The sequence below is a fragment of the Poecilia latipinna genome, unplaced genomic scaffold, assembly GCF_001443285.1.
Source record: "Poecilia latipinna isolate Pla-1442-1.1 unplaced genomic scaffold, P_latipinna-1.0 Scaffold416, whole genome shotgun sequence".
NCBI lineage: Eukaryota > Metazoa > Chordata > Actinopteri > Cyprinodontiformes > Poeciliidae > Poecilia > Poecilia latipinna.
The window spans coordinates 197319-222852 of NW_015113032.1; the positions used below are offsets into that span (position 1 = coordinate 197319).

Here is a 25534-nt window from a genome sequence, read left to right on the forward strand (position 1 = left end):
CGTTTGACAGTGAATTTGGCCAAATGTGACTTTGCTCGAGCGACTGTTACTTATCTTGGTCATCAAGTGGGTCAAGGTAAAGTACGTCCAGTTAGTGCAAAAGTTGAAGCGATTGAAATATATCCAGTACCAACGACTAAAAAGGAACTCATGAAATTCTTGGGTTTAGTGGGATATTATAGAGCTTTCTGCAGAAACTTTTCGACTGTGGTTGCACCTCTGACAGACCTTTTGAAAAGCAATGTGAAATACATTTGGTCCTCTGTCTGTCAGCAGGCTTTTGAAGATGTTAAGATGATGCTATGCAATTCTCCTGTCTTACTAGCTCCTGATATGACTAAGCCTTTTCAGCTCCAGGTTGATGCCAGTCATGTTGGTGCAGGGGGAGTCCTTTTGCAACAGGATGACTTTTCAATTGAAAGACCTGTGAGTTTTTTTTCTAAGAAATTTAACAAGCATCAGCTGAATTATTCAGTCATTGAAAAAGAGACCCTTGCTCTTATTTGGTCTTTACAGCATTTTGAGGTCTATGTAGGTTCAGGGCCTCTAACTGTTTTCACAGATCACAATCCTTTGACCTTCTTGAATTCTTTTCGTTGTCCAAATCAAAGACTTGTGAGATGGTCATTGTTTCTGCAGTCTTTTTCCTTGGATATTTATCATATCAAGGGGAAGGATAATGTTATTGCAGATGCGTTATCAAGAGCACCAAGTCAGTAATTTGTTTTTTTTTCTTTTCTTCTCTCCTTACCTGTCTAATAGTCACTTCAAGGTACCTGTCGTCGACTTATGGATGGGATCGGAGATAATCTAAGTTTTTGTTTCATTTCAGCTGGTCTGAGATATTGTTAGTGCATTTAATTTTGTTTTTCTATTTTTTCAGATATTAATGCACAGGTTGCCCAGGGTTCCAGTGGGGACCCTGTCTTGAAGAGGGGGGGTGTTACGGCCCAAGGCCTTTTTCTCTGGGTCTCTAACCTCCATGTTTTGGACTCCTTGATTGGAAGTGGAGGCAGCTGGCCAGTGTCTCCAGATGACATCAGATCCACCATAAGATGCACCACTTCCTCTGACTAGGCAGCTCATTCTTTCTGTCTCCCTGCCACTCTCTCCCCCTTCTCCCTTTCTTCCCCAACCAGTTATGGTTTTTTTTTGTTAAATAAATTCCCTTTTAAGTTATCTTTGGGTTGCTTCCCTTCATTTGTTATGGTTTAAGAGCCGGACCATAACATAATGACAAATTATGGTTAATACTGAATAATATATATTAGATACACGTTTATATAAAAATGTATCTAATTATTCATTGGCTGTTTTTCAGCCGATGAGTTCCAGCTTCAGAGATTCAGCAGCTGAGATCGAGTCCAAAATCCAATGTGAGATTCATCCGTGCTGCAGTGAATCCGTCTCTCTTTATATCTCCCTCTTCTTCCTCACATCGTGTCTTTAGGAAACTTTCAAAACAAAAACGGAAGATTTAGGATGTATCTTACTTTTGACGGTGTGAAAGAATATAAATAATAGTCTTTACCACCTGTGTAAACTTTGCCGGTCAATGTTATAACACATAATATAAGTTTTATAACATGTGTTATATTGTTTCATTTCTAATACAGGCCCTAGTGTGAGATAATCTAAGTCAATGTTAGAGAATAATTAATTTTTTTTTAGATTTACAGAATCTCAGTTAGCCTTCATAGCGGGGCTGAACCCGTATTACACCAAGCACTGTAGCTAATATTAGCTGCTATCTCGCCGGTGGACATAAATACAGTAAAGTCATATTCTAATCACAATATATACACAATAATATGTCCATCTTACTTGTGAAATGTTCTCTGTGGAGCCATCGCATCAATAATCCATCGATCAGAACAACAATATCCCTCAGTGCTGAGGCATCTTCTGCTGTTTTGGTTGAGCAAAGTAGGAGGGTATACCGCTCCAAGATGGCCGCCGCATTTCCTGCGCCGGAGCGGTGCATGAGGCGTCTATGCTTATATTATGTCTATGCATGCAGTTAGTAGCATGCCCGCGCATGCGCATTAAGTCCGACCATCAGTGGAGTTTTCAGTTCAGCATNCACTTGATTTTTTTTATTTTTTTTTTATAATCTTTCCTACCTCCCACCCACTGCAGAGCCCATAGGGATACAGAGATGAGTTAGAGGGAGAAAAAAAGTCCCCCAACACTGTGGTTTTTCAGAGTGCTGACAAGCTGTTCTTTGGCTATTAAATCCATTCCTCACTGTCAGTAGAGCTGAAGTAGCTTAGACCTGACTGAAGAGATGCTGGAGCTCCTGCTGCTCTGGGACCTACATATAGATATAGCACACTGAGGGCCGTGGAGTCCATACGGTGCATCGTGCTACGAGTAATCTGCAGGAGCAATGTGGAGCTGGAGTTATAAGGCAGCACCATCTAAAATATACCTTCAATATTGATGTTGGCATTGGCATTACAAAGTTTCCTCTGGATAATAAAAAAGATGGTCTGATTACGATTTCTCCCAACAAGAAAGGGAAACTATTCTGAAATGAATTTAAATTATTCAACTCAGTTCTGTTCAATTTAGCCGAGTGGGATAATCCTGTTAAACTTAGAATTCAAATGCTGTCAAATGGAATTTTTGTCATACTAGAATTTCCAACTTGATACAAGTATTAAGAAAAACATACCATTTTAGATATTTCAGTAAAACTTTTCTGAACAAGTTCCTTGTAGTCGAGAGCAAAAAGTATGATTAAATACAATATGACAGTATTTTAATGTCCTCAGTTAGGGGGAAAAAAACAATAAATGGGCAATAATCCAGTCCTCATTTATATTAAAAAAACATCAGTTAAAGCAATCATTTCCCTGTTCTTGAGAAGAGTTGACAAGATCACCCTTGTAAAAAAAGTTAATAAGTGATATCAGTAAAGTATTACTTTCTTATGTTGTAAATGTGGCCCCTACCATTGTCTGTTATTCTGTTTTACTATATATACATTTTACTTTTGTTTGCATAGACATGCTTCCATTTACTTTGAAACTGCTGCTGGTACACCTGAATTCCCCTGCTGTGGGACATTAAAGGATTTTTCTTTTTCATTTCTAATATCCTTTATAGAAGTGTACCTTTGAGTCAGTTGTCCATTTATTTTGTTTATTTATAACTTATTATTTTTAGTGTGCCACTGTGTGCTTCCATTTGCCTGTCAATTTCCTTTTAACACAAATACGTTTTACTACTAAGGGACCAGTAAAAGAAAATTAATTATTTCAAATGATAGAGAGATCAAAATATAAAGTTTATTTGTAGTCAAATTCTGCATCATCAGAGGTGAAAATAAACTTGATTTGCTGTTTTTTTCCCCTAATTTGGGTTTTACAGGGGTAACCAAATCCTCACTATTTCTGTATTGTCTTACATTTTCACATCTGAAGGGTTTTGTTTGAAAGGCAGTCTTAATTTTTCTATTATGTCGTCGATCCAAAATTCCAATTTCATTATGAATGAACACCAATAATTCCGATGATGGGTATTTAGCAGAAAAGGTCAACCAGGTGGTTGTTAATGCTCGGTTTTAGCAGCTGTGTGGAACCTCCCGCTACTTTTAAAATGTCTATCTGCACACTTCTGAGTGCTCAGAAGACAGGAAAGGTGTCAGACAGCCCAACTGTTAGCCCAGACACAAAATCTGCTCCATTGTTTTCTGTGCTAAACTAAAGGGCTACCTCCCAGTTGAATACAGTCTGGACTGTATTCAACCATTTATAGTTTAAACACCGAAATACTATAAAACAATGTCTATAAGACGCAAGCTAAATAATTCTACATCCACAGGAAATTCTTTAAATCACGGCCAATTAATTTGTGAAAATGCTGCATCAGAATTTAAATGTAGTAGGATCACCTCAGAATTAGACAAGCATCAAACATACTACACAAACTATCTGAACTTGGAAAATCTGGCAAGATGTATTCCCCTACAACAGTGATTTCAGAAATCTATCACAATTTCAGCTGACTTTGATTTGTAAAGACCAACTATGCAAGTGCACTGAAAACACATAAATACAATGCTTAATATACCCCTGCAAGTGAGTTGCATCTCATATTCACTTTGACTCATTATAGCCCTAAACTGTTATATGATACTGTTTATTTTATAAACTGACATTTTTTTTTATTATTGGTACAAATGAATAAAACAAACAATTTTTCAGTTAAGCATGGTTTTATGTCAAATAACACTTCCCCTTAAATCATGAATGGTGTTCAGGAGTAATGTATTGCAGTGCACATATTTTTTATTTTTTTTCATTTCTAAACTTTTTTTCCCCAAAATGTTGTTATTCTAATAACATAAAAATTACACATAGGGCTGCTTGGTGGATAAGATGATGAGGGAACTGACAAAGGGCTTCTATTAATAAAATGTTTGTTATGAACTTTATCTTGAGTCTTACTTGAGAAACAAATGGCCCTGTCAACCAGAACACACCATCTATAATTCTTTGTCTTTTTTTCCATAAACAGTTATTCTGCCTATGCCGGCCTTGGTGCCAGAAGATAAATAAGGGGAATTAATTTGTGTCAGGATGACAGGAAAGCGCTGCTCTGTTTGGCAGGAAAAACACAGCAGAGAGTGTTATTAATGACTCAACACAAGGACTGCAAGGACCATAGTTGCTCAAAAAGAGGTCAGAAAAAGAGAGAAGTGAGACAGAGGGACAGGAAGGACAGAAACGGGGCACTAATACAAGAATAAAAGGAATATTTTGTAAAGGGACAGATGAACAGATGGAACCGGTCTGGAAGTTAGAACACCCACCACTCCGCATCACTTGCTGCCTGTCCTAGTTTTCAGTGTCAGCAGCTTCGTCCCAGCTCTTTCAGTGCAGTGGTGTAATGTAAATGATTGGGCCTCAGTGTTTACTATGGAGGCAGCAGTTTGGTCTGAGAAGTGGTGACTTGAGTACCTGAAGAGCACAATTTGTTTGGCCTTGGCACGTTCAGTGCAACCTCTCATTCTACAAATGTGATTGTCAGTGAACTCTCTCATCTCAGTGAAGCTTGACTGCGTCTTCACTGTTTCTTCCTTATCCTAAGTAAGTTTATATTCTGTTGCTAGCTCTATCTTTTTGAAAGCTTAGTTTTGTATGTCTTTCATAAAATCCTTGAAACAGTAGCATCTACAGTCTGCATGTGATTTCTATTCCAAAAGTAACAACACCAAAGAAACTTAATTAGAAGTTATACACCCCAATTTACATATATTTTGCTTCCATAAAGCACTGATTTTCTTGTAACCTTGATTAATTATTCTCTGTGCTTAATGGAGATCGTTTTTCCTTTGGATACGGGTCCTTGTATTGAACCAAAGAGTTATTTCATACTGGTCAGGGTGCTTGAGAATAAGGAAAGTGAAATAGTATAGAGCCGCAGGAAAATGGCTCTATACTATACACTTTAGCAGTATCCTAAAGTTTTGTCTGTGCAGTCCAGAAAAGAAGTGAGCAATACACTTATCGTATTTGGAATTCTGTTGTTGCTTTTTTGTGAATACATCTCTACATTTTATACTTTCTCCCTTTGCAAAATTGATTTGTTTTTCAATTAAATAACATAGGATATATGTTGGACAAAATGTGTAAAAAGTTTAAAAATGATTCATGACCTTAATATTGTATATAGTACATACATTCATCAAGTATCTCTCAGAAAATAAGTGAACAAATATATATTTACCTGCTTGATTGTTTACAAATTAGGTCACAATGTAAGTAAGAAAATAACAGTTCTTATTATGTATGATACATATCGTATAATGTGCACACTTCATACTGGGTGCTTAACAACAGCATTTCTTTTCGTTCATGCACGCTTATGAAGAATAAAGAGTGGTTCACAAAAGCAAGGCTGGCCTGGGATTGATTTGGCAGACATGCATTTATAAAAGGCTCATTGTCCTTTTGTTGAGCCTTTAGAAAATATAGAAGTTTGTCTGAAAACATAAAATGGCAGCTACATTACACCAAAATTGGATGGATTTGCCACTGTTAATGACCTTCTGCTGTAATTTACAGAGAGAACAGAGCTTGTTCTGAGCAGGTGAATCTTTCTATTAAAAGGGTGAAGGGGACACTGTCCTTCTGTTTGTATTCACCGAATGAACTGAGAAGACACTTAGTTTGCATACCCAGGATGGCAGGGGTCTTGACAAACATGTGATTATTTCTCAGTAATTAGCTTGCTAGCATCCCTGTAGTAAAAACAAGGGTGGTAATTATGTGGAAGAGGTCTTGGGATGGCTGTCTGCATCTCTTCGGAAAAAAAACATAACACACCGGGGGATATGACAATGAGATGAGGACAGGAGGGCAGTGAGGGAGGGGTGGCATTTGTTAACTGTGTCCATGCTGTCATAGAAAACAAAACAGTCTTTTAATTGGCATCCAAGGAGACTAAACATAGGATGTGGATGCAGTGAGTTGGAACTGAGTGTTACAACAGGAAGTGCCTTAGAGGAAATACCACAGTTACTATAAATGCACCTGCATATTGTTGCTAATGAAAAAGCTGGTGATTAATTTACCGGCTGGTGAAACATTATAGAAATTTGTTGAAACTCATTTTAGTTATAGAAATTCATGCTTGTTTTTTGTTTGTTTCCGTTCTACTCTGTAACTTCTCGTCTCTGTTGTGTAAATTATCGACTGTGCTCAAGGTTCACTGCAGGCTGTGTGCAGCATGGATGTTCTCTTAAACTCAGAGGTCAAGAGGGTCACCGGGGAAAGATGAAGATCCATCATAGGCTTGTCTTGTGCGGGCTGGACCACTCATCCAACCCTGGACCCAGGACCCATTTGCAGCAGTTGCTTGGCAACTGCTTGCTGTAATTAGTCCAGAGATGTAGCCTCAAGTCAAATATCCCTACTTCTAGGTCAGATCGCAGAAGGAGCAAAACCACACCTACACATCCTCTAGGTGCTTAAATGAATTTTTATTAAAGCACAAAGCATATTATATCCATGTAAAAAAAAGTGAGAGATCCCTTTATTGCTGTAAAGCATTCTTTCTCTAGCGCATAACACACTAAACTTTCTACACACAAAATATTTGTTTCCATATGAAAAAAAATAATACAGCATAGAATCTTAATATCCAACCCAAACTTGCGTTCTTGGACCATATAGCTGCATTTTTAATAATATCCGAGTTTCTAATTGCCATGAACTACTAATCTCTGCAGCTTGTTTGTGTTAGGTGGCTACAACCTACCACATGTTGCTCTTTAGTCTCTCCACTGTGGTTGTTAATAACATTGACTGAAAATGCAGCATACATTTTAAGCACTCAAACAAAGGCAACAAGTTCAACTGACTGAGTAAAGTTATGTAACACACTTTGGAGCAGTGGACTCAAACGCTAGTCTTTGAAAACCATTGCCCTGACGCTTTTACATGTACTTCTGTTCCTACTCACTGGAACTAAATGTATGGCTCATTACCAGCACTTTGCTGAACTTGACTTGCAAGATGTTGGGCTGTTAAGAGCTGGAGTCAAAGATCCATCCTTGAGAGGAAACGCAAGAGGTGGATTTCTAAGGCGAAAGAATTAGGGAACAAGTGACTGAACTGAAGACTCTGGGTGATGAATTACGATAATTGTTTAAAAAAAAGTGCTCTGGTGTAGGCTCTTAACCGTAGAAGCAAGCAACTGAGGAGCTGCTCAACAAATGGGAACTGGACAAAAACAATGTCCACATCATTCTATGTGTTGAGCTGCTTACAACATTTGGTTGCACTGTATAGAACTTTGAGTTCTAATATATGTAAAACCAGTGCATTGTCTTCAAACACAATATATTTTCAAATTAGGTATTAGTTTAGTCTGAAATGTGACAAACGAGGGAGAGGAAGCTAAGGCCCCCCTTTTGGCAGTTTTAAAGAAAATGACCCAGTGCAGAGCTGGCTGGGGAGAAAAATTGGGAATCAAATTAAGACAAATTGCCATTTCCATATTGTGGTGATGTTGCAGTTACTGACTGAGAAAAAATAAGAATTAAGTCCCTAAAGACAATTGGTCAGTTATTTTGTGTTTAGATAGAACAGATAAAACCTGGCGTAGGAACTAATACACTAAGAAAGAGAAGATGAAGAGAAAACTTGAAGAGCTGATCAAGTGTTTTACTTTCACGCCTTGTACTGAGGAGATTTAAAAGTGAATTAAAAAATTAGAAGTAACATCATATATACCTTGCCTTTATTTTTGTGACTTAAACTAAAGCTTTTTATTTCTTTTGATTTTATTTCACTTAACATTCTCCATCAAGGTGAAAAAGAATCTACTGTTTTGTATTAACAGCCTTCTACGAATACAATAGATGCCATTTCTGTTCAAATTCTAATCAAACGTGCAAATAAAGAAGGCTGTATCATTTCATCTCCATTTTAAAGGAACATTGTGTAGAAACAAAAAAAATGAGATCAAAGGGTTGATGCGTGGCCTAAAAACCCCAGAACATTTTAGGTGAAAATTAAACATGTCTTCTGAGAAGCACAGTGCTGTAAAGATTATGATTCAAATCTGTTTTGCATCCTAAACAACTTCCTATTTTCTAGTCATTAAATCAGTCATGACTGCTGCTACACACTGAAATATCCCCAAGTTAAATTTGAGGGTAATAATCCAACAGCTGGCTGTAATTTTACTCAATAATAATAATAAAAAATAATGTGATAATGATCCAGAAATTAGCTACACACTGTTTTCTAAATCTCAGCATATTTAGCAGCAAGCTGATGCTGATATGGCCAGAAAGATTCAAAGAATCACAGAAACCTAAATTGATTCTTTTTGTACAGTGGCATAATAAGAGTGAATACATATTTACTTCTGTAGTACCATGAGTTACTGTACAGACATATGACAATCACTATGTAAGCCTGTTGCAACAAGCAATCAATCAATTAATCGCTAGATAACTTAAATGAGTTTAATAATTTCCATTCTTATGATTTTAAGGCAATTTTGCTTAGAGACATCATACTCCATTTCATTTATGGTTTTGGTTGTGTATGATTTAATTTTTGTTTTTTTTATTATTTTATGTTGGATATTTAAAATACCTTTCACTTACCATGTTAATTGTTGTAAGTTTATTAGTCTTTGAGAAGGCAAACTTTCCTTTTTGTGCCATTTCCAATACGTTAGGTGAAAATTGTCTCAAAATGATGTCATGAGTTGTGGTTTGTGGCGGTGGTTAGGATGAACACAGGGACCCAGATGATGGTGATGATGATGAATTTAATGATGGAATCTCAAACAGTCCAATACAGGCGGCACGGCACGGCAGAGAGTATAGCACACAGCTAAATACTGGTAGCAACTGACAAAAAAGACTGAAAAGAGAGCTAAGCTAACCAGGACTTTACAGTTCTACTGGAGAGCATCAACATGCTACATTAGACGATAGTAGACAAGGACCCGAACAGGTGGACTTAAATACACACGGGGTAATCAAGGGAACGAGACACACCTGGGAACAATCAAGGGCTGACAGGACAACACAGAGACTCAGGGAAACAGGACTAAACACAGAAAATCCCAAAATAACTATACAGAAAAACACGGATCACAACAAATTACAATATTATCATTTATTGCAATAATTACAGGTACAGTTTATCACCCAGTGTTACGGCCCAAGGCCTTTTTCTCTGGGTCTCTAACCTCCATGTTTTGGACTCCTTGATTGGAAGTGGAGGCAGCTGGCCAGTGTCTCCAGATGACATCAGATCCACCATAAGATGCACCACTCCCTCTGACTAGGCAGCTCATTCTTTCTGTCTCCCTGCCACTCTCTCCCCCTTCTCCCTTTCTTCCCCAACCAGTTATGGTTTTTTTTGTTAAATAAATTCCCTTTTAAGTTATCTTTGGGTTGCTTCCCTTCATTTGTTATGGTTTAAGAGCCGGACCATAACACCCAGGAAAAATGACTTTTTGTGACCAGCCTAACCCTATGACTAAATGGAGAAGCTCAGCATATGACAGTACAGAAAGTCTTGTTTGCGCTTGAGAAAACAACTAAACAGGCAAGGAGGTAATACATGGAGAGAGTATAACACTGCTACAGCAGTTTTACACATTACTACTACATGTGCTACCAGGGAGTCCTTACGAATGGCAAGCTGAACCCTAAAGGAAATAACAGAGATCGTAGAAGGTCCCTCTAGGATAAAGCAGTTCAGGTTGTCCATTACTGTCCTTCTTCTTCCGTGTCACTCTTTTATCTGTGTTTTTAACATTTCATGAGTTACTGGCCATTGTGAATTTAGAGCTTAGTGAAGACTGATTTACCTCTTCAAGTGATAATTTTTACAATCAACACATTTTAAACACACTGTGAATAAAATAAAACTGCTGATCTAACAGTTTTAAAACACCACATATATATATACACACCAGAATGCAGTGAGCACGGTGAGGATGTTTTTTGATAGAAAGTCGTTAACAGGCATTCACTTTCATTATAGTCCTTGATGTGCCTTTTTATTCTCTGTATTTCTTTCTCCCTCTGTGCCAGGACAGATAAGTCATTGATATGGGCTTGTTTGGTAGCAATTTATGATCTGTGGCCCATATGGGAAAGCCATAAAACCTAATCAAAGCATCACAAGGTTGACCCTGGCTCAGTAAATTCTAATGCCAACCATCAGCAAGCTCAGATGGCCAAAAAAACAACAAAAAAACAATTACACTTCATAAAATGGGATCCATGGGCCCATGGTGATCATTATTTACCCATTTGACCCTGCTTGTCCTATATCTTTAAGATATTCAGCAAGTCTGCACTCTTTTAGCTATGTACAGGAACCCGTTTGGATTTTTAACTAACCTGTTATGGGTGAAATATATATATATATATATATATATATATATATATTTTTTACCATTGTTGGACAACATCATGTATTTTATCTTTACAGTTGTATTTTATGTGGTACTTTTTATAATTGTTATAAGAAACAAATACTTTAATCACGGAGTATTTTGAAAAAGGAGATGATTTGATTCTTCTACTGGATGCGGCTGTTTTTACTGTATGTATGTCAGGCTGTCATGTGGCCTTGTGGCTTAGTAGCACTCCATTGATATCACAAGAAATGTTCTATTTCTGTAGCTTTAAAGAGACATTAAACAGATTGCCTACAATGTCCATGAGTGTCTGGCTCTATGTGACATGAACACTGTGACCCACATCTCTTTCGAAGTGTGGCTGTGTCCCACTGGGGAGTTTTGACATTTTCCGATGTGTTCCTTTTACTTCGTTTTTTTTTGCTTTAAGCCATGCTTTTGACAGTTTTGCCTTCTCATTATTTTAGAGCTTTACCGAACTCTGCTCGCATTGCTTGCTTTTTTTCCCCCCCTTTTCTGTTGAAAGCTCCACTTTCTAGCTGCCCAGATCTCCTGACGCCCTGACGTATTGTCTGTCTGCTGGCAAATTGTGACAATGAGAACTCCATATGGAATAGATTTATGAGAGTCAAATCTTAATAAAGGGTGACCCTGGGAGCCACATCTGCTATTAAGTGCCATGTCTCCATAATTTACAGCCGGGACACTCTGGGCATGCTCTCAGTCCTCTGAAAGTCAGTGTTTCACATTTTCATTTCCATACAGGGTGTGTTTGGTTTGATCGATTGGCCATTAAAAATGCAAGGGTCAGAAATAGCTTTAATTCATTTTTGTGAGAAGGCTCATGACGTGCATTCTGGACTGTTGATTGATTTAAAAGCAAAACTGCTACGACAATTTTTCTTTTTCTTATTAAAGACAGTAATTAGAGTACAGAAACATCATTTTGGCTATATTTACTTTGACCAGATGAACAGTAAATAAAATCAAGATGGGAAAGATAAGGCATAATTTTAGATTAATTTGGATTTTATTTTTTTTGTCACAGAGCAACCATTGCAGTTCATTGAAAAGAATAAGCAACTGTAATTCAGAAAGTCTGTTTGTTTCCTGTTGTCCCTATTGTCTTCACCTATCTGGAGTCTTTCCTGTGGTGATAAACTAAAGCTCCAGTGGCTTCCACCCATGTTGGTCCCCAGAGAAACCTCTTCTAATGAGCTCCATGCAATAACCTCCCTGAAGTTTGTGCTTTTACCTTGACTTTGGAATTCTCCTCTCAACATACAACATTAGCCAAAGGCTACACTGAATATGAAAGTTTATGTTATTTCTATAAATGCAAAGAAAAAAAAAAATTACAACTTTAGGTTAATGTAAGCAAACATCATCCTGGCACTATGCATACTTTGTGAATACGCAGCTGAAATGTAATGTCATACTGCCGATGAATATATTAGAGTCGAGCCTATCATCTGCATTATCACACTGCTAGGTTAAATGTATACTTGGTTATGACTTTTCTAACTGTTGTATTGAAATTAATTTTAAAACAAATGGTAATTTTAGTTTTTATCTACAAAACGGATGTGCTCTCAAGCCTGTCACTTGACTAGTATCCTATTTACTTCAGACTTGATGTGGATTCAGAAGTCTCATGTCTTGAGACTTGTCTCAAAATATGAGATGCCAAATTCCCTTCTCTTTAGCAATCTTTAACACATATTATCAGGGGTGAATTTAAGCTTGGGTCATTCAATTAATTGATCAAAGTGGCCCCCTCTGCGTTACCAAAATGTGTTAGAATGAGTAGTTGTCCTGGTAACATTGTCCATTTGGGTTTTTGGTAATGAACATGGGAGTAAAAAGGAGCTAACAGCAGCTAATACGTTTATCTCTTTTTAATGCTGCGATTAGCTAGCAATTCTGTTGTGGAAATGAATCAGTGAGAAGACATGTTCAGTGTTTGGCTTGTCATGAGTGAATCTATCTTGTTAGGTCCCAAAGTGTTTATTTGTCAGAGGCACCTGGATTCATTTCACTCAGTCATCTCAACAGGCTAATTTGAATCGTTCTTTACATTAAAAACTATACACTATGTAATCTTTTTCCTAAGTGTCTTCTGTAAGAGTTTGAATTAACAAACAGCTCAAATTCACTGATCTAATTTAATAAAACCTGTATTAATTATATCTCTGCTCCCTGCCAAGAATTCTTTTGAAAGTCCCAGCCAATTTGAAAACGTTTTCATCGGAGAAGTTCCAAAATGGTAGATAGAAAATGTAAACAGACAGACAATGATTATGAACACGTCTTTAATCTGCGGGTTCTTGATTTATTCACCTGTGTCTGCTCCTTGACTTAACTTGTGGTTTATTTTTTTTACCCAAAAGTAACACACAGAAACAGAGTGCTGTCGCTGTGTTAGCTCAGCCAGTAAATGTTGAAGAACTCCGTGTTGAAGCTTTTAGCTGGCATCTTGGGGAGTCCTGTGGCCACTGACATTTATTATAGAGCAGTCAAAAAGACCGGGGCACTTAAGTCACTGAGACATACTCAGAAAATGTTGTTTTTCTTTATCTTTTGTTTTTCTCTCTCTTTACACACACACACACACACACACACACACACACACATGTTTATATGTTAATAATAATCTATTTTTACAAAAAAGCTGACTTTCATTACATCCTTTTTATAGTCATATCTAGTTACTTTTAACTCTAAAAGCCTAAAAATTCAAGGCTAAATATAAATGTTTACCTGTTTTATTCGGCCACTTTGTTCTGTTTTGTTATAAAATACCTTGGATTTACTCAAGCTTTCGACTAAGTATTTATGTGATAAATAGATGTTTTATAATACTGGGGCTGTATCCTATAAGCAGGCTGTTGGAACTACGTTTGAATAAATAATTAATTATGTTGCAGCATGTTTAAGTAGATAGCTCACATAGATTGCAACATTTCTAAATGTATGTCCAGTTCTGAATTAGTTCAGAAAAGCTGGGTACAAATGATCTTTATCACAACTGGGCACCTATGACTAAGCATGTACAGTGGACCACCTAAAATGATGATACTGATGTTATTGCCAGCGAGCAAATTAGTGTAACAGCCTAAAGAGTGCTCTGGGGCTTCTTCACATAATTCTGGAATTGATTTGTTTGTTCAATGTACTGCAAATGTAAATTTCTAATCTTCCACATCTGAATAAATTTTATTTAGACTGAAAGCTCAAGTATTTTTTCTTTTTTTTTTTTTTGTTCGCCAAGACAAAGAGGCGTTTAGTGTCTCTGCAGAGATTTTACAGTCAGATTGCAAAACCTTTGGAATTTAGTTTATTTTATTTTTTTTCGGTATTTGCCTTGATTTTTGTGTCTTGGCTTTTTAAAAAATTATTTTAGTGTTTGGGTATGTTTGCTGTTCTGATCCCAGTGTTTCCTTGATTCAGTTAATCCTTTCCTCTCAGCTCCACAAAACAAACAGCTTCATGTAGTTGAGGCTCACCCGTTCGTTGCTCCACCAATCAGTGCTTCGTAACTTTTAATCTTCCAGTTTTTTGACAGACAATGCTGAAGTTATCTACTATAAGCCATCCTAGTCTTCCATATTTTATCATGTAAGTTGGTGATTATTGTTTGTTAGTTTGTGCTATCAACTATACACACTCCACAAGACCTTTCTTACACCGTACCTGGATCCATTGAATTCAGAAGCCAAGATACTTACAGGCACTGACAGCTTGAGTAGCTTTCTTGTGAATTTCAATGAAGAATTCAATTGATTGGCGTACTAGAGCTAATAAATTCTTCAGGTAGCTTCAAATGTTGCTTTCATAATAAAATGTCAGTTTTTCTCTTAATAACATGTACAAAACAAAAGGGCTAAAATATAACTTTTGATTGGCTAGCAAATGTATTCTCAAGAAATTGCTGAAATGTGTGTAGAGTGCTGTGTTGAGGGAATTTTCTGTGTCTTCTGAAAAGAGGCAAGTTTCTTTTGGTCTGCTGTTGGATATCTTTGTATTCTGAACCATCTCTGTATTGATAGCATGTTTTTGATTATTTATAATGCTTATCCTCCTTCCCACATACTTCCTGTAACGATGGATCACAAGAAAAAAAAAATGAAGACAATTATGGGAAGTGAGGCAGCAAAGTAATAATCTCCTTATGAATAATGAATCTACTTAATGGTTTAAAGTATCACTGTGTGTTTAGGGGGCGACTGGAAAAAGGAAGTGATGGAAAAAGACAAGACGGGGTTTACCTGAGCTACTTCATGAATATATCATGCACTGAATACTGACATAGAGGAGCGTTTCAAGGAAATTCCTCCTAGAGGTGCTTTAAAGCTTAAGTTGTTTCAGTGGCTAGAAAATACAATAATAGCTGCTTAAGCTTCTTGACTTTTTAAATGATATAATCAACACTTACAACTGCAGCTAGTCTTGTTTAGTAAGCGTGGAATTGCTACTTTGTGTGTTGAGGATAGAGGTTGATGCCTGAGAAGTAGAGCCTGAGATTTCTGACTGGCTGTTTGCCATGCGGACTACTGAATAATGCACAGCCAAACCCTGACTGTATAATAGTGATGCTCCAGACAGGAGCTTCAGCAGCACACTGTGCTCTGAATAAGATATAGCTAGACTTTTCTAGTACTTTCTTTGGTGACAGTGAGTAGGATTTCAAAAGAAGAACATTTTCCAGCATCACCTTTGAGAGATTGTGCTTGCAACCAGTAGTTTTTCTATAAGAGGACTGAATTTTGCTTAAATTTAATTTTAGATTTTGGAGTCTTAGATCCATGTTGATTGGTCTGAATGGTGGAGCATGTATGTTATCCTAAGGCTCACAGACTCTTAGTTCCTGATTGATCTGAGATAATGACAGGCAGGGTTGTCAGTGTTTGATTCGGCTCCTGTTATCAGTAATGTAGCTAAGGCTCTCAATAGGCTGACAAGATTAGAATGCATTACTGTCAGAAAGCTTGGTGCCCTGGGGCTGCTGCATGCTTGTTGAGTGTTAATGACTCAGACTGTGCCTCACCAGTGCAGGACATGTGCTGACAGTCCACCTAATCACTCGCATCCCAATCAGTCCAACCTACTGCCAGAAACAAAGAGAATGATGGTTCATTTAAATTGTTTTGTAGATATGCTCTTTGAAATATCACTGATGAGGACTACATTAGACTTTCTAAGTCTTTTCTGGCCTGAAGGCTTGCGTGTTTGTGGTAGCGGTAACGGCCTGTATTTGTATAGGGCTTCATCAAGTCCAGAGAACCCCAAAGCGCTTCACACTACATTTAGTCATTCACCCATTCACGCACACATTCACACACAGATGGTGACAAGCTACTGAAATGTAGCCACAGCTGCCCTGGGGCAAAGCTGCCATGCACTGGAGCCACCGGGCCCTCTGACCACAACCAGCAGACAAGGCGGGTGAAGTGTCTTGCCCTAGGACACAACGACTGAGACAGACAGAGCGCAGATTTGCACTGGCTGGTGGCCGGATGGGGGGAATGGATGATGTTAGAAGTTTATTATGCTTTTGACATACCCTCTTAAATTAATTTTAAAAAAAATAGATGCAAGGCTGTCTCCTCATGATGGTCAGTAGGGGGAGTTCAGTAGGGAGAGCTACAGGGTCATCTTATGCCCAATGGCCCACGCAACTTCTTTAATTATAATTTCTAAGAAATCTTCTACTTTGTCATATCTGAGTAGTTTAAATAACAGGAGACTTACTTATAAATTTATAAATTACTACCAGTTATCTTCAGAAACATTGTATTCCCCATCACAGTATTTTAGGGAATGTTACTCATATTTGCAGTAAAATGCAATGATTTCTTTCTCAGTGGTTTTTGTCTTCCTAGCCCTTTTTGACCCAGCCTATGGGTCCTCAGTAATGTCAGACAACGTCATGAATTTTACAGGGTGTCCTCGGTAATTAAACAAAATGTCCTTGGTGAAACTTGTTCACTGTAATCTTTTGGCAAAGATTATGGACTGAATGACAATGCATCTCATTTCACTCATGAAGGATCCAAAATATTAGCATAAAATACAATGTTTCTCTGTAATTGTTTGGTGAAGACTGTGTTGAAAGGTGTGTTTGTGTACATGGAGCCACTGCATCAAGGTAAAAGTGCTTCTCTTCACAGTTTAATAAATACTTCCATAAATTTAATCTTTTACCAGTAGTTTCTTTAAAAAAAATCTAATTTATTTTGGTTTTATTTTCTCTCTAGGCCAAAATTGTTAGATTATGAGTCCAGATCAAACCAAAAGATGTTTAGGTCACTTTCTGCTATTACATACTATTTATTGCAGTCATGTGATAACACAGTAGACTTGAAATCTTTGGCAAAGCAGGCATGAAACATCCCCGGCCAGTGCAAAATAATAAGGAATGGTAACAGGTTAAAGATACATTCAATATACTATTTAAAGTCGTGATATCTCACTCTCAATAGGAAAAGCCATTCAGAAAGCTGATATAGCTCTTGATCTATGTAAAATCTATAATATAAAGATAAAGGTTTTTCCTCTCTTTGCCTGGCTCTCTGTTTAACCAACAAAGAGGTGTGTTATAGTGTGGATGAAAAGCTAAAAATACACTGGTTTACAAAAAGGCTGTCCATGAACTCAGGGACTCTGATTTAAGAGGCAGATAGAGGGAGAGGATTACACCATCTGGGAGTAATACTAGAAATAGGGAAGACATGAAAATAGATAACATTGAAAAGGTGTTACTAAAATCTTTATGTTAATGTCTGAGTAATCTTTTCTTCTAGTCCTTCCAGTTTCTTCAGCTCATGTTTTCATTACATTTGTTTTAAGATCTCAGTTCTCTTATCAAATGTGATGTGGTTGGTGATGATGCCATATATGTCATTATGGCAGCATTGTTGAGAATCGAGGAAACCACAGTGTAGAGGCTCTAGAGGATTCTGAGATAAGGGATTCACTCATTAGGCCTTGCATCTTTAATAACTGCCCAGGGGGAAATTAATAACCACTCAATACTCTGTGGCATAGATTGTTCATCTATTAGCTCAAGCTGTGAGTGTTCTCACTTTTAGATAGTCCAGGCAAAACCTCTATTCTTTGTAATGTTGGACTTCTGAACAATATTGACCTTTTAACTCAATTGATTGACAGTTTGTTCCTTTGCTTTCTTGCCTATTTGTAGCATTTTCTTTTTGTGTTTTAAAGACTCCCCATTGGTACCTCCTCTGTATATGAGAAATCCAATGCGGTGGCAGAAAATGTCACTTTGCCAGCTTTGCAACAACTCCACTCAAGTCATGTCTCTGTTGGACTGCATGAGTGAGTTGGGCTTGTAGCTCTGATGAAAAATAAAAATAAAAATCTTGCTTACACATGTCACGATCACTGCAGTTATCCCTCAGCTGATGTGTTGATTCCCTGATAATGGTCACCTGATTTAGAAAAATGTGTCCTTGACAGTAAAAATTGAAGATATGTCTACAGTTACCATAGAGACGGTGTTTCTCCTGAAGGTGACCCAAATTAAGTTGGCATTTATGATGTGTGGGACACAACACAAATACATTTTTGTGACTAAAAACATTAAAGTTGAGCATGGAAATCATTAGATTATGTCATCATTTATCAAGAACTTTAAAAAAAGTGTTATAACCGCTTATCTCCAATACAGTTGTTGGGCATGTATTTCAGCATTCTACATTGCACGCAATAAAAATTCCAATTGCTTAATTAATGATGGCAACTTGTTAATTATTGACAAACATGTAAGCTCATTACATGTTTCATGTTTCCCTGCTATTTCATGTTCTATTTTCACATTAAGTGCTAAATTCTAATTTTGGTACTCATTTGTCTGGCAAAAAGGATCTTTCACAGTTTTGGTACGAGAAGTGGGTTTCCATGAAAAGATGCTGCCCAAATGGTGAAAAAAAATACAAAGATGTGTGTCTGACAGCTGAAAGCACAAAGCACGGAAGGCTCATTGAAGCACCTCATAAAAACTGCAGTGTCTTAAGAGGAAAGCAGAAATTGACCCTAAAAACAAGAAGATTAGTTATTACTAGAGAGCACAAGCTCACTATTGAAAGGAAATATCTGTATCAAAGGACTACACTGTCCTTTTCAAGACATAGATACATGTATTTTATCATGTTTTTCCCCATAAGCAAAACATGTGGTTCTCAAAAGAAGATGAGCTGTGCTCTATATTCCGTAAAGCAAACAAATAGATACCTTTACTAATTTGATTGTTCTAAACGCCTAAACAACTCTTAATGTTCAATCTACAGTGTTACTGCTGATTGTCTATTTTGCTAAAAAGCCCTGGTGATAAAAAAAATAAAAAATATGTATAATACTTTATGATATGACAATGTAATAGAGCTTATGTGTGAGCATTTGATAAGATCTGGCCAGTACATCCCCAGGTTGAATAAACTCTGCAGCAGGATCTTAATTTTTAACAACAAACAGTTAAGGCAGAGTTACCTTGAGCACAAAGTGCACTGCAAACTCATTTCTTTAGCAGCCTGTAGGTAGCATGAAAACCTTACCAGAATATTTCACATGTTTCCATCTGTTTATGTAGTTTTCAGAGTCTGTGTCAATGGGACATGAATAGCTTTTGTGTCTTCTGACTCGCATCTAACAAGAAGCCAGACAAATGAGAAATTTCCTCAAAATCTCGAATGGCAACCATTCACACTTATTCAGAGAAGATGATTAGCTTGTATTTGCGCAAGTAAGAAGTGCATACAGCTCCTAAGCATTTATCAGATAATTACATTAGTCTTTCTGTGAACAGCTTGGATTCTTAATTAAACTGTGCAAAATACTTTTTCATGCATCTGTTTGCAATTTTATGCAATTGAAATGTGATGTTTGGTTCTTCCCCTAGTCTTTGTCTTTCACTTGCTTGTCATGTCAGGAGTTACTTGATGTGGAATGCATATTTTAATCCCACTCTATTTTCCTTTCTGTTGTTATATATGTTTGTGTAACAGCCCAGAGACTGCTGTTCTCAAAATCAAACACTGACCTGGTGTAGCCTCAGTGAGGAATATTTTATGACCTGCATGCAATGTCCACACGCAAGCTGAATTCACCGTAAGCTAGGAGCAGAAAATAACAAACTCTAGATAGATTTTTGGGGAAGCCTTTTTTTTTTTTTTTTTTTTTTTCTCTTGAGGTAAGCAGTAGGAAATTTACTCATCACATAACTCTGGTCAAGACTGCAGCAATGGGGCTGCTGATGGTAAAAGGCTCATAATACCCGGTTAAAGAAATAAGGGGGGGGGGGAAACTCATACAAATGTCAGAAGGCAGGAAACAGAAAAATGAAGTAGTCAAATAGAAAAGACAGTATACTCTTGGACTCATGAGATGTGCTTGGGAATACAGTAAGATCTTTAAACAAAGACAACCATTTTTTTTATTTCTCAGTTTGTCATGATGCAGGCAGTAAAAAAAAGAGGTTATTGGAGGTTAACTCGGTTAATTAGGGCAGGGACTTTAACAGGTTCATTTTGATTAATTGCATAGATTTCAATGCGTTGGAAATGTTAACAATCTATGTAAGCAGAATTTATGTATTCAAGTGTTTCTTGTATGCCCGTAAATCTGACACACAAACGACATCTGCATACTGTAGTGGTAGATGGCAAAAGGGGCTTCTGTTGGCCCACTGGAGGTTACGGTGTGCTTCAAAAAACAATATGATGCTGAAAACGGCTAATATGGTTAAGTTGTGCAAAAAAGGAGTTAGCCTATTCAAACCTAAACTACCATCTCAATGCAAAACATCAACAACAAACAGCAGCAAACACAGACATCTTCTAATGTCAGCATCCACAATCCACATTTCTAAGGAAGTATTTTTTCAAAGAAGATAAATGAATGATCTAAGCTTTCTGAAATACCTGCAAAAAGGAATGGGTATGATCACACTTTTCATCAATCTGATGGTTGAATAAAATAAATAACAGATTAAAAACAATGAATATATTGGTGGTTGAGCTGATGTTTTATTTATTCAAAAATATATCTGCAAAAAGGGTTTTTGGATTGAGAGGTGGAGAAAAGTTCAGAAACAAACTATAATTTTAACTTTTAACTCATTTAGTCATGTTATCTAAATTCTTATGCTTGATTTTCTTCATTTAAAGAAGTGAAATCTGTGACATGTTTGCAGTGCAGCAAACAGAAATGATTTCCACTAAAGGGAAACATTGTATAATACTGATTAAACTGAAGTAAATGTAAGGCATTTAATCAACTAGACTGCTTTTAGCTGAAAACATTTGTGAAAGTTCAGACTGTAGACAAAAAAAAAATCAATTTAAATCAGAATTTTTAAGGTCAAGGTAAAAAATTATAAAACAAAACCTCTCAAGGATCTTAGATGAAGTTGTCCTCATCTTGGATTTTGTATTATTTTTGTGTGATTAAATTTACAGGGCATTTTATTATCTTTAATTAATTATGTTTCCCAGCTGAAGCTCTTCAGGAATTTAAAACACTTTCAGTAATCTTTAGATACACAATTTAGTTCTTAGTATTTATTGTAAAACTTTTATAAAATGCATTTATATTCCAATGTAAAATTGACACTCCATGAACAAGGTATTGTATGCAGACATATGGGTCTTAAAATCATATCATAATCTCCTAGGTAGTCTGTGATTTTTAAGAGTGGGGAGTCTTAAAAAAAATTTGAAACTGAAGAATGCTCAGTTGGACTCATGAGATGTGCTTGGGACAAATTATTCCCAAGTCCCATGTGAGTCACAACATGAGACTTGTTTTGCTTTATAATAAGAATAAAAAATAATAGATTGAGCCCACTTTCACTAAGATGTGCTGATTTTACAGGTGGCCTGAAGGTAAATTGTTCATTTACAGTTTACAGTCTACTGGCATCATGAGAGCGAAAGAGGAAAAACTGCGACTTCGCCTTCATACATGTGCTAAAGTAACTCCAGATAATATAATATAATTTTACTTTTATACCATCTGACATTAAACCTACACAGCAGCGGCTAGTGCTTATGGGAAAAAAAGATAAAAAAATCTGAAAGATGAGAAAAGTGACTGGTAGAATGCAATTCATATACTTCCTTTAAGCCATTAAATGCACTAATGTGAAGAAAAACTATAATGCAATAGAAAATCATTGAAGTGCGTGATTAGTTTTCTCTTTTGAAAACATTTACATTTGTTTACTTTTTTTTTTTTTTTCAAATAGAGTTCTGGAGTTCAGGCCATCATGTTGATGGACAGCAGCAGCAGCATGTATTGTAATCACAAACAGCTCACTCCAGACTCTGTTTGCTCCTCTCTGCAAGCAAAGCGGCGCAGCCCGCTGAGCAAACAGCGACAGCAGGTTCTTTAGCCAGCATGGTCCGCAGGTGAGACAGCAGAGGTCAAACCATTTGATGGAGCAAAACTCCAAGGTTTATAAAGTGACTGTGATCTAAAATGACTTGCAGTTCAAGATGATGTCAATCTCTACATAGCAGACACTCAGGAATGTATTTTTGCAAAGAGTATTAAAAAAACAAACAAACAAACAAACAAAAAAAAAACAGGAGTTATTTTTGACCGAGTTTTAAATATATGTTTTTTTTGGACTCTCAATAATAATTTTAATACCTAGAAAAAAAAATAAAAAATCCTTCAGAATAATTGCACAACGTCTACTTGTAAGTCTTTGAAATGGATCTGGCAGCAAGTTTTGACAGCCACAGCCAATCACAGGCCTCTGTCTCACAAAAGCTCTACATCGCAAACATACTGTGATGCCTCTGTGTTTTCCAAAAAGCTTCAGATTTATGTACTGTGAAGCATCTCTCAAATAACGACATAAGCACATTTGAAGTAAACTGCAATAAATTGCATTTCATCGTGTTTCAGTGCACTGGAGTGAAAGAGGTGTGAACTGAATTGTATCAAACCAGCTGGCTCAAATACATTATGATCTGAATTATTGAGAGTATATTGAGGTGCATATTGAATCTGTCACACAGACACATATAGAGCCCTAGAAGGGAATTAGCTCGAGGTCCAGAATTTCATTCTGACATCTGAATGGTTGTAATGAAGATGAGAATGTAGTGGCTCGTTTACAAAAGGACTGCTATTCTAATCAGATTACTTGGCAATAACAAAGAAAGTCAAATGTAACTTGAAATCTCTATGTGATCATATAACGCTGTTACATTATGACTTTTATATAAGCAGTGAAAGAGACTTGCTTTTTATGGCTGGCTAACCTCTGAGCTATCTCATGCAGACTTGCCTCATCATGTTTCCTTGTTTTGACATAGAATTGTAACAGTAAAGTCCCCAGAGCTAACCCGAGATTGCATCAGGCCGTAAGCAAAAAACCCATTTGGTATGCCCACCAGTTGCCACAGCACCACTGACCTCCCTTGTTTAGTGCCTACGCTTAATCATTTGTTCCTTTGCAGCAAATTCTGTTGCAGTTTACTAGTGTTAAAAATTAGTTAACAATTTGTTAAAAATTATTATGCAGACATAATACACTTACAGTTAAAAGTGCTGTTAAATGACAACAGTGAGAGCCCATTAGGCAAAAATAATGCAAATCGCTGAAAATGGGTAAAGTATCCATTTGCAAGCATTACAGTCATTAACGGATTAATAGACATTTATTTACCATAAAAAAATGTTTAAGTAAAATTAACAGGAAAAATCTACACAAATGTTTACCATCTAATTAAGATTTATTATGTCTAAATTTCAGATTTAATTGCCATGGTGTGTTTTAAAGCAGATTTGTCATTTTTATTTTATTTTATCTTTTTTACTAAACAACTGTAGTTATGCTTACAGAAAAGTCCTTGTTCTTAAAATAAGTAGTGAATTAAAATATTTATTTTAAATGTACAAGAGCTCTTAGGATTTCAAAACCTCTGAAATATTATGCCATACTCAAGACTTGTATATCTTCAGACATAAATAGTGTAATTTAACCATATACAGTAGCCCAACATTGTCCTCCATCAAACTTTTAGAATAGTCTCCAATATTTTACTAAAATATTGAACAGGTACAAGGCTGTTACCTTTGTTTTTTTTTTGTTTTTTTCTTGCTGCTATTGGCGTAGAACTATGGCAACATAAAGTACAGGGTGAAACTGACCTTGAAAAGTACAATTTTAGCACTGCTTTTACGCTACGGAGAAATAACGAGATCCCCCACCTTTCAGGTACCTTTTCTTTACCTTTTACATTTCCTTGTTGACTGTCCCCTCCTCTCCTTTTAATATCCTCCTCAGGCATCAGCTTTACCATGCAAGGAGGTCCTTTCTTTTGCCCACTAGCATAATGAATCACATGAATTGGCCCTGGTTGGTGGGGTCTTGTCTCCTCTCACCCGCCTGAGGAGCCATGTCAGATTGATGCACCAGTCACCTAGAGACTCCCTCGCATTGTGATTAGAGCAGCCAACCGTCCACCCCAAGTATAGAGGGCTTCACCACAGGATGGATACACATCTTCTCTTACACACCAATGGACGCAGACTTAAATAGCAAAGGTGATCCAGCAGTCACACAGGCCTCTGTGTTTGTGCCCCCAGCTATGTTTCCTGATGTTAAGCCTCTCATTAGACCCAACCCATTCCCCTTGAACACAGCACGCTGCCAGCCATGTATTTAATTAGTTTATTTAGCTTTTCTTGTGACTCAAGGATGAAGTTGCCCTCCTCCAGCACTTTGTCATTTGTTTCCTCGACTCTGCAGGGGATGGGGTTCTTGCAGGATTTCAGATGACACGTGCGTAGACAAAGGTGAATCAGTAGCAGTGATTCTTGCTGTTTGGATGGAGCTCAAACTGCCCTCAATTCTAAGAAAAAACTTTTGTTCTTGAGGCTTTTTTGCTTCTTTATTAGAAGATTTTTTTTTAAGTGATGACGAGAAAGACTCACAAGTGTAACATGCAATAAGTGAGGATAAAAAGAAACAAAGTTAACTTTCACCTACAATGTAAAGCACCAACAATTATTCATCAACATGTCAGGTAAATATTTTATGTATGCAAATGCAACACTTACAAATCATTTTGATCCTTTTTTTAAGTAATTTAAGCCTCACCCAATCAAATACCAGCTCTCATCAGCGCTCTTTCCATAAAAGAGCTGGGTTTGAGGCCGGCCTCCTCTTTAGCAGGATCCCAAGATGGCTGCCACAAAAGACACCACCTACAAGGTAACAAACATTTCAACCACGCAGATAAAGAAGGTTCATTTATACCCTCTAGAACTCAAGAAGCTTAAGAAAAACATATTGCTTCTGAATAGTTAGAATTGCCTAGGCAAAGAAAAGACCGAAATCCAATGGGGGATTTATGACAGGACTTAAAACCTGACAACATATTCGCTTAAAACTGATTTAGCTGCAGTGATTTTGCTAAAAATATTTGGACAAAACTTGTAGCTGTATTTTTTTTATAACCCTATCTATCTATCTATCTATCTATCTATCTATCTATCTATCTATCTATCTATCTATCTATCTATCTATCTATCTATCTATCTATATATATATACATATATATATATATATATATATATATATATGTATATA

At 36.8% G+C, this 25534-nt stretch overlaps 2 protein-coding genes across 2 annotated transcripts in view; both read left to right on the plus strand.

Annotated features, from left to right (window-relative positions):
• The window catches only part of LOC106950677 (uncharacterized), a 15005-nt gene extending 13828 nt beyond the window's left edge, over positions 1-1177 (plus strand). The window contains exons 3-4 of the mRNA XM_015037687.1: positions 685-712; positions 884-1177. Of these exons, the coding sequence (XP_014893173.1) occupies positions 685-712; positions 884-1077 (222 nt within the window). The 3' untranslated portion in view covers positions 1078-1177. The remainder of the gene's footprint in view (positions 1-684; positions 713-883) is intronic.
• The window catches only part of LOC106950676 (neurexin-1a-like), a gene marked incomplete at its 3' end in the record, with an annotated part of 241940 nt that overhangs the window by 86450 nt on the left and 129956 nt on the right, over positions 1-25534 (plus strand). The gene's annotated exons all lie outside the window — the stretch shown is intronic.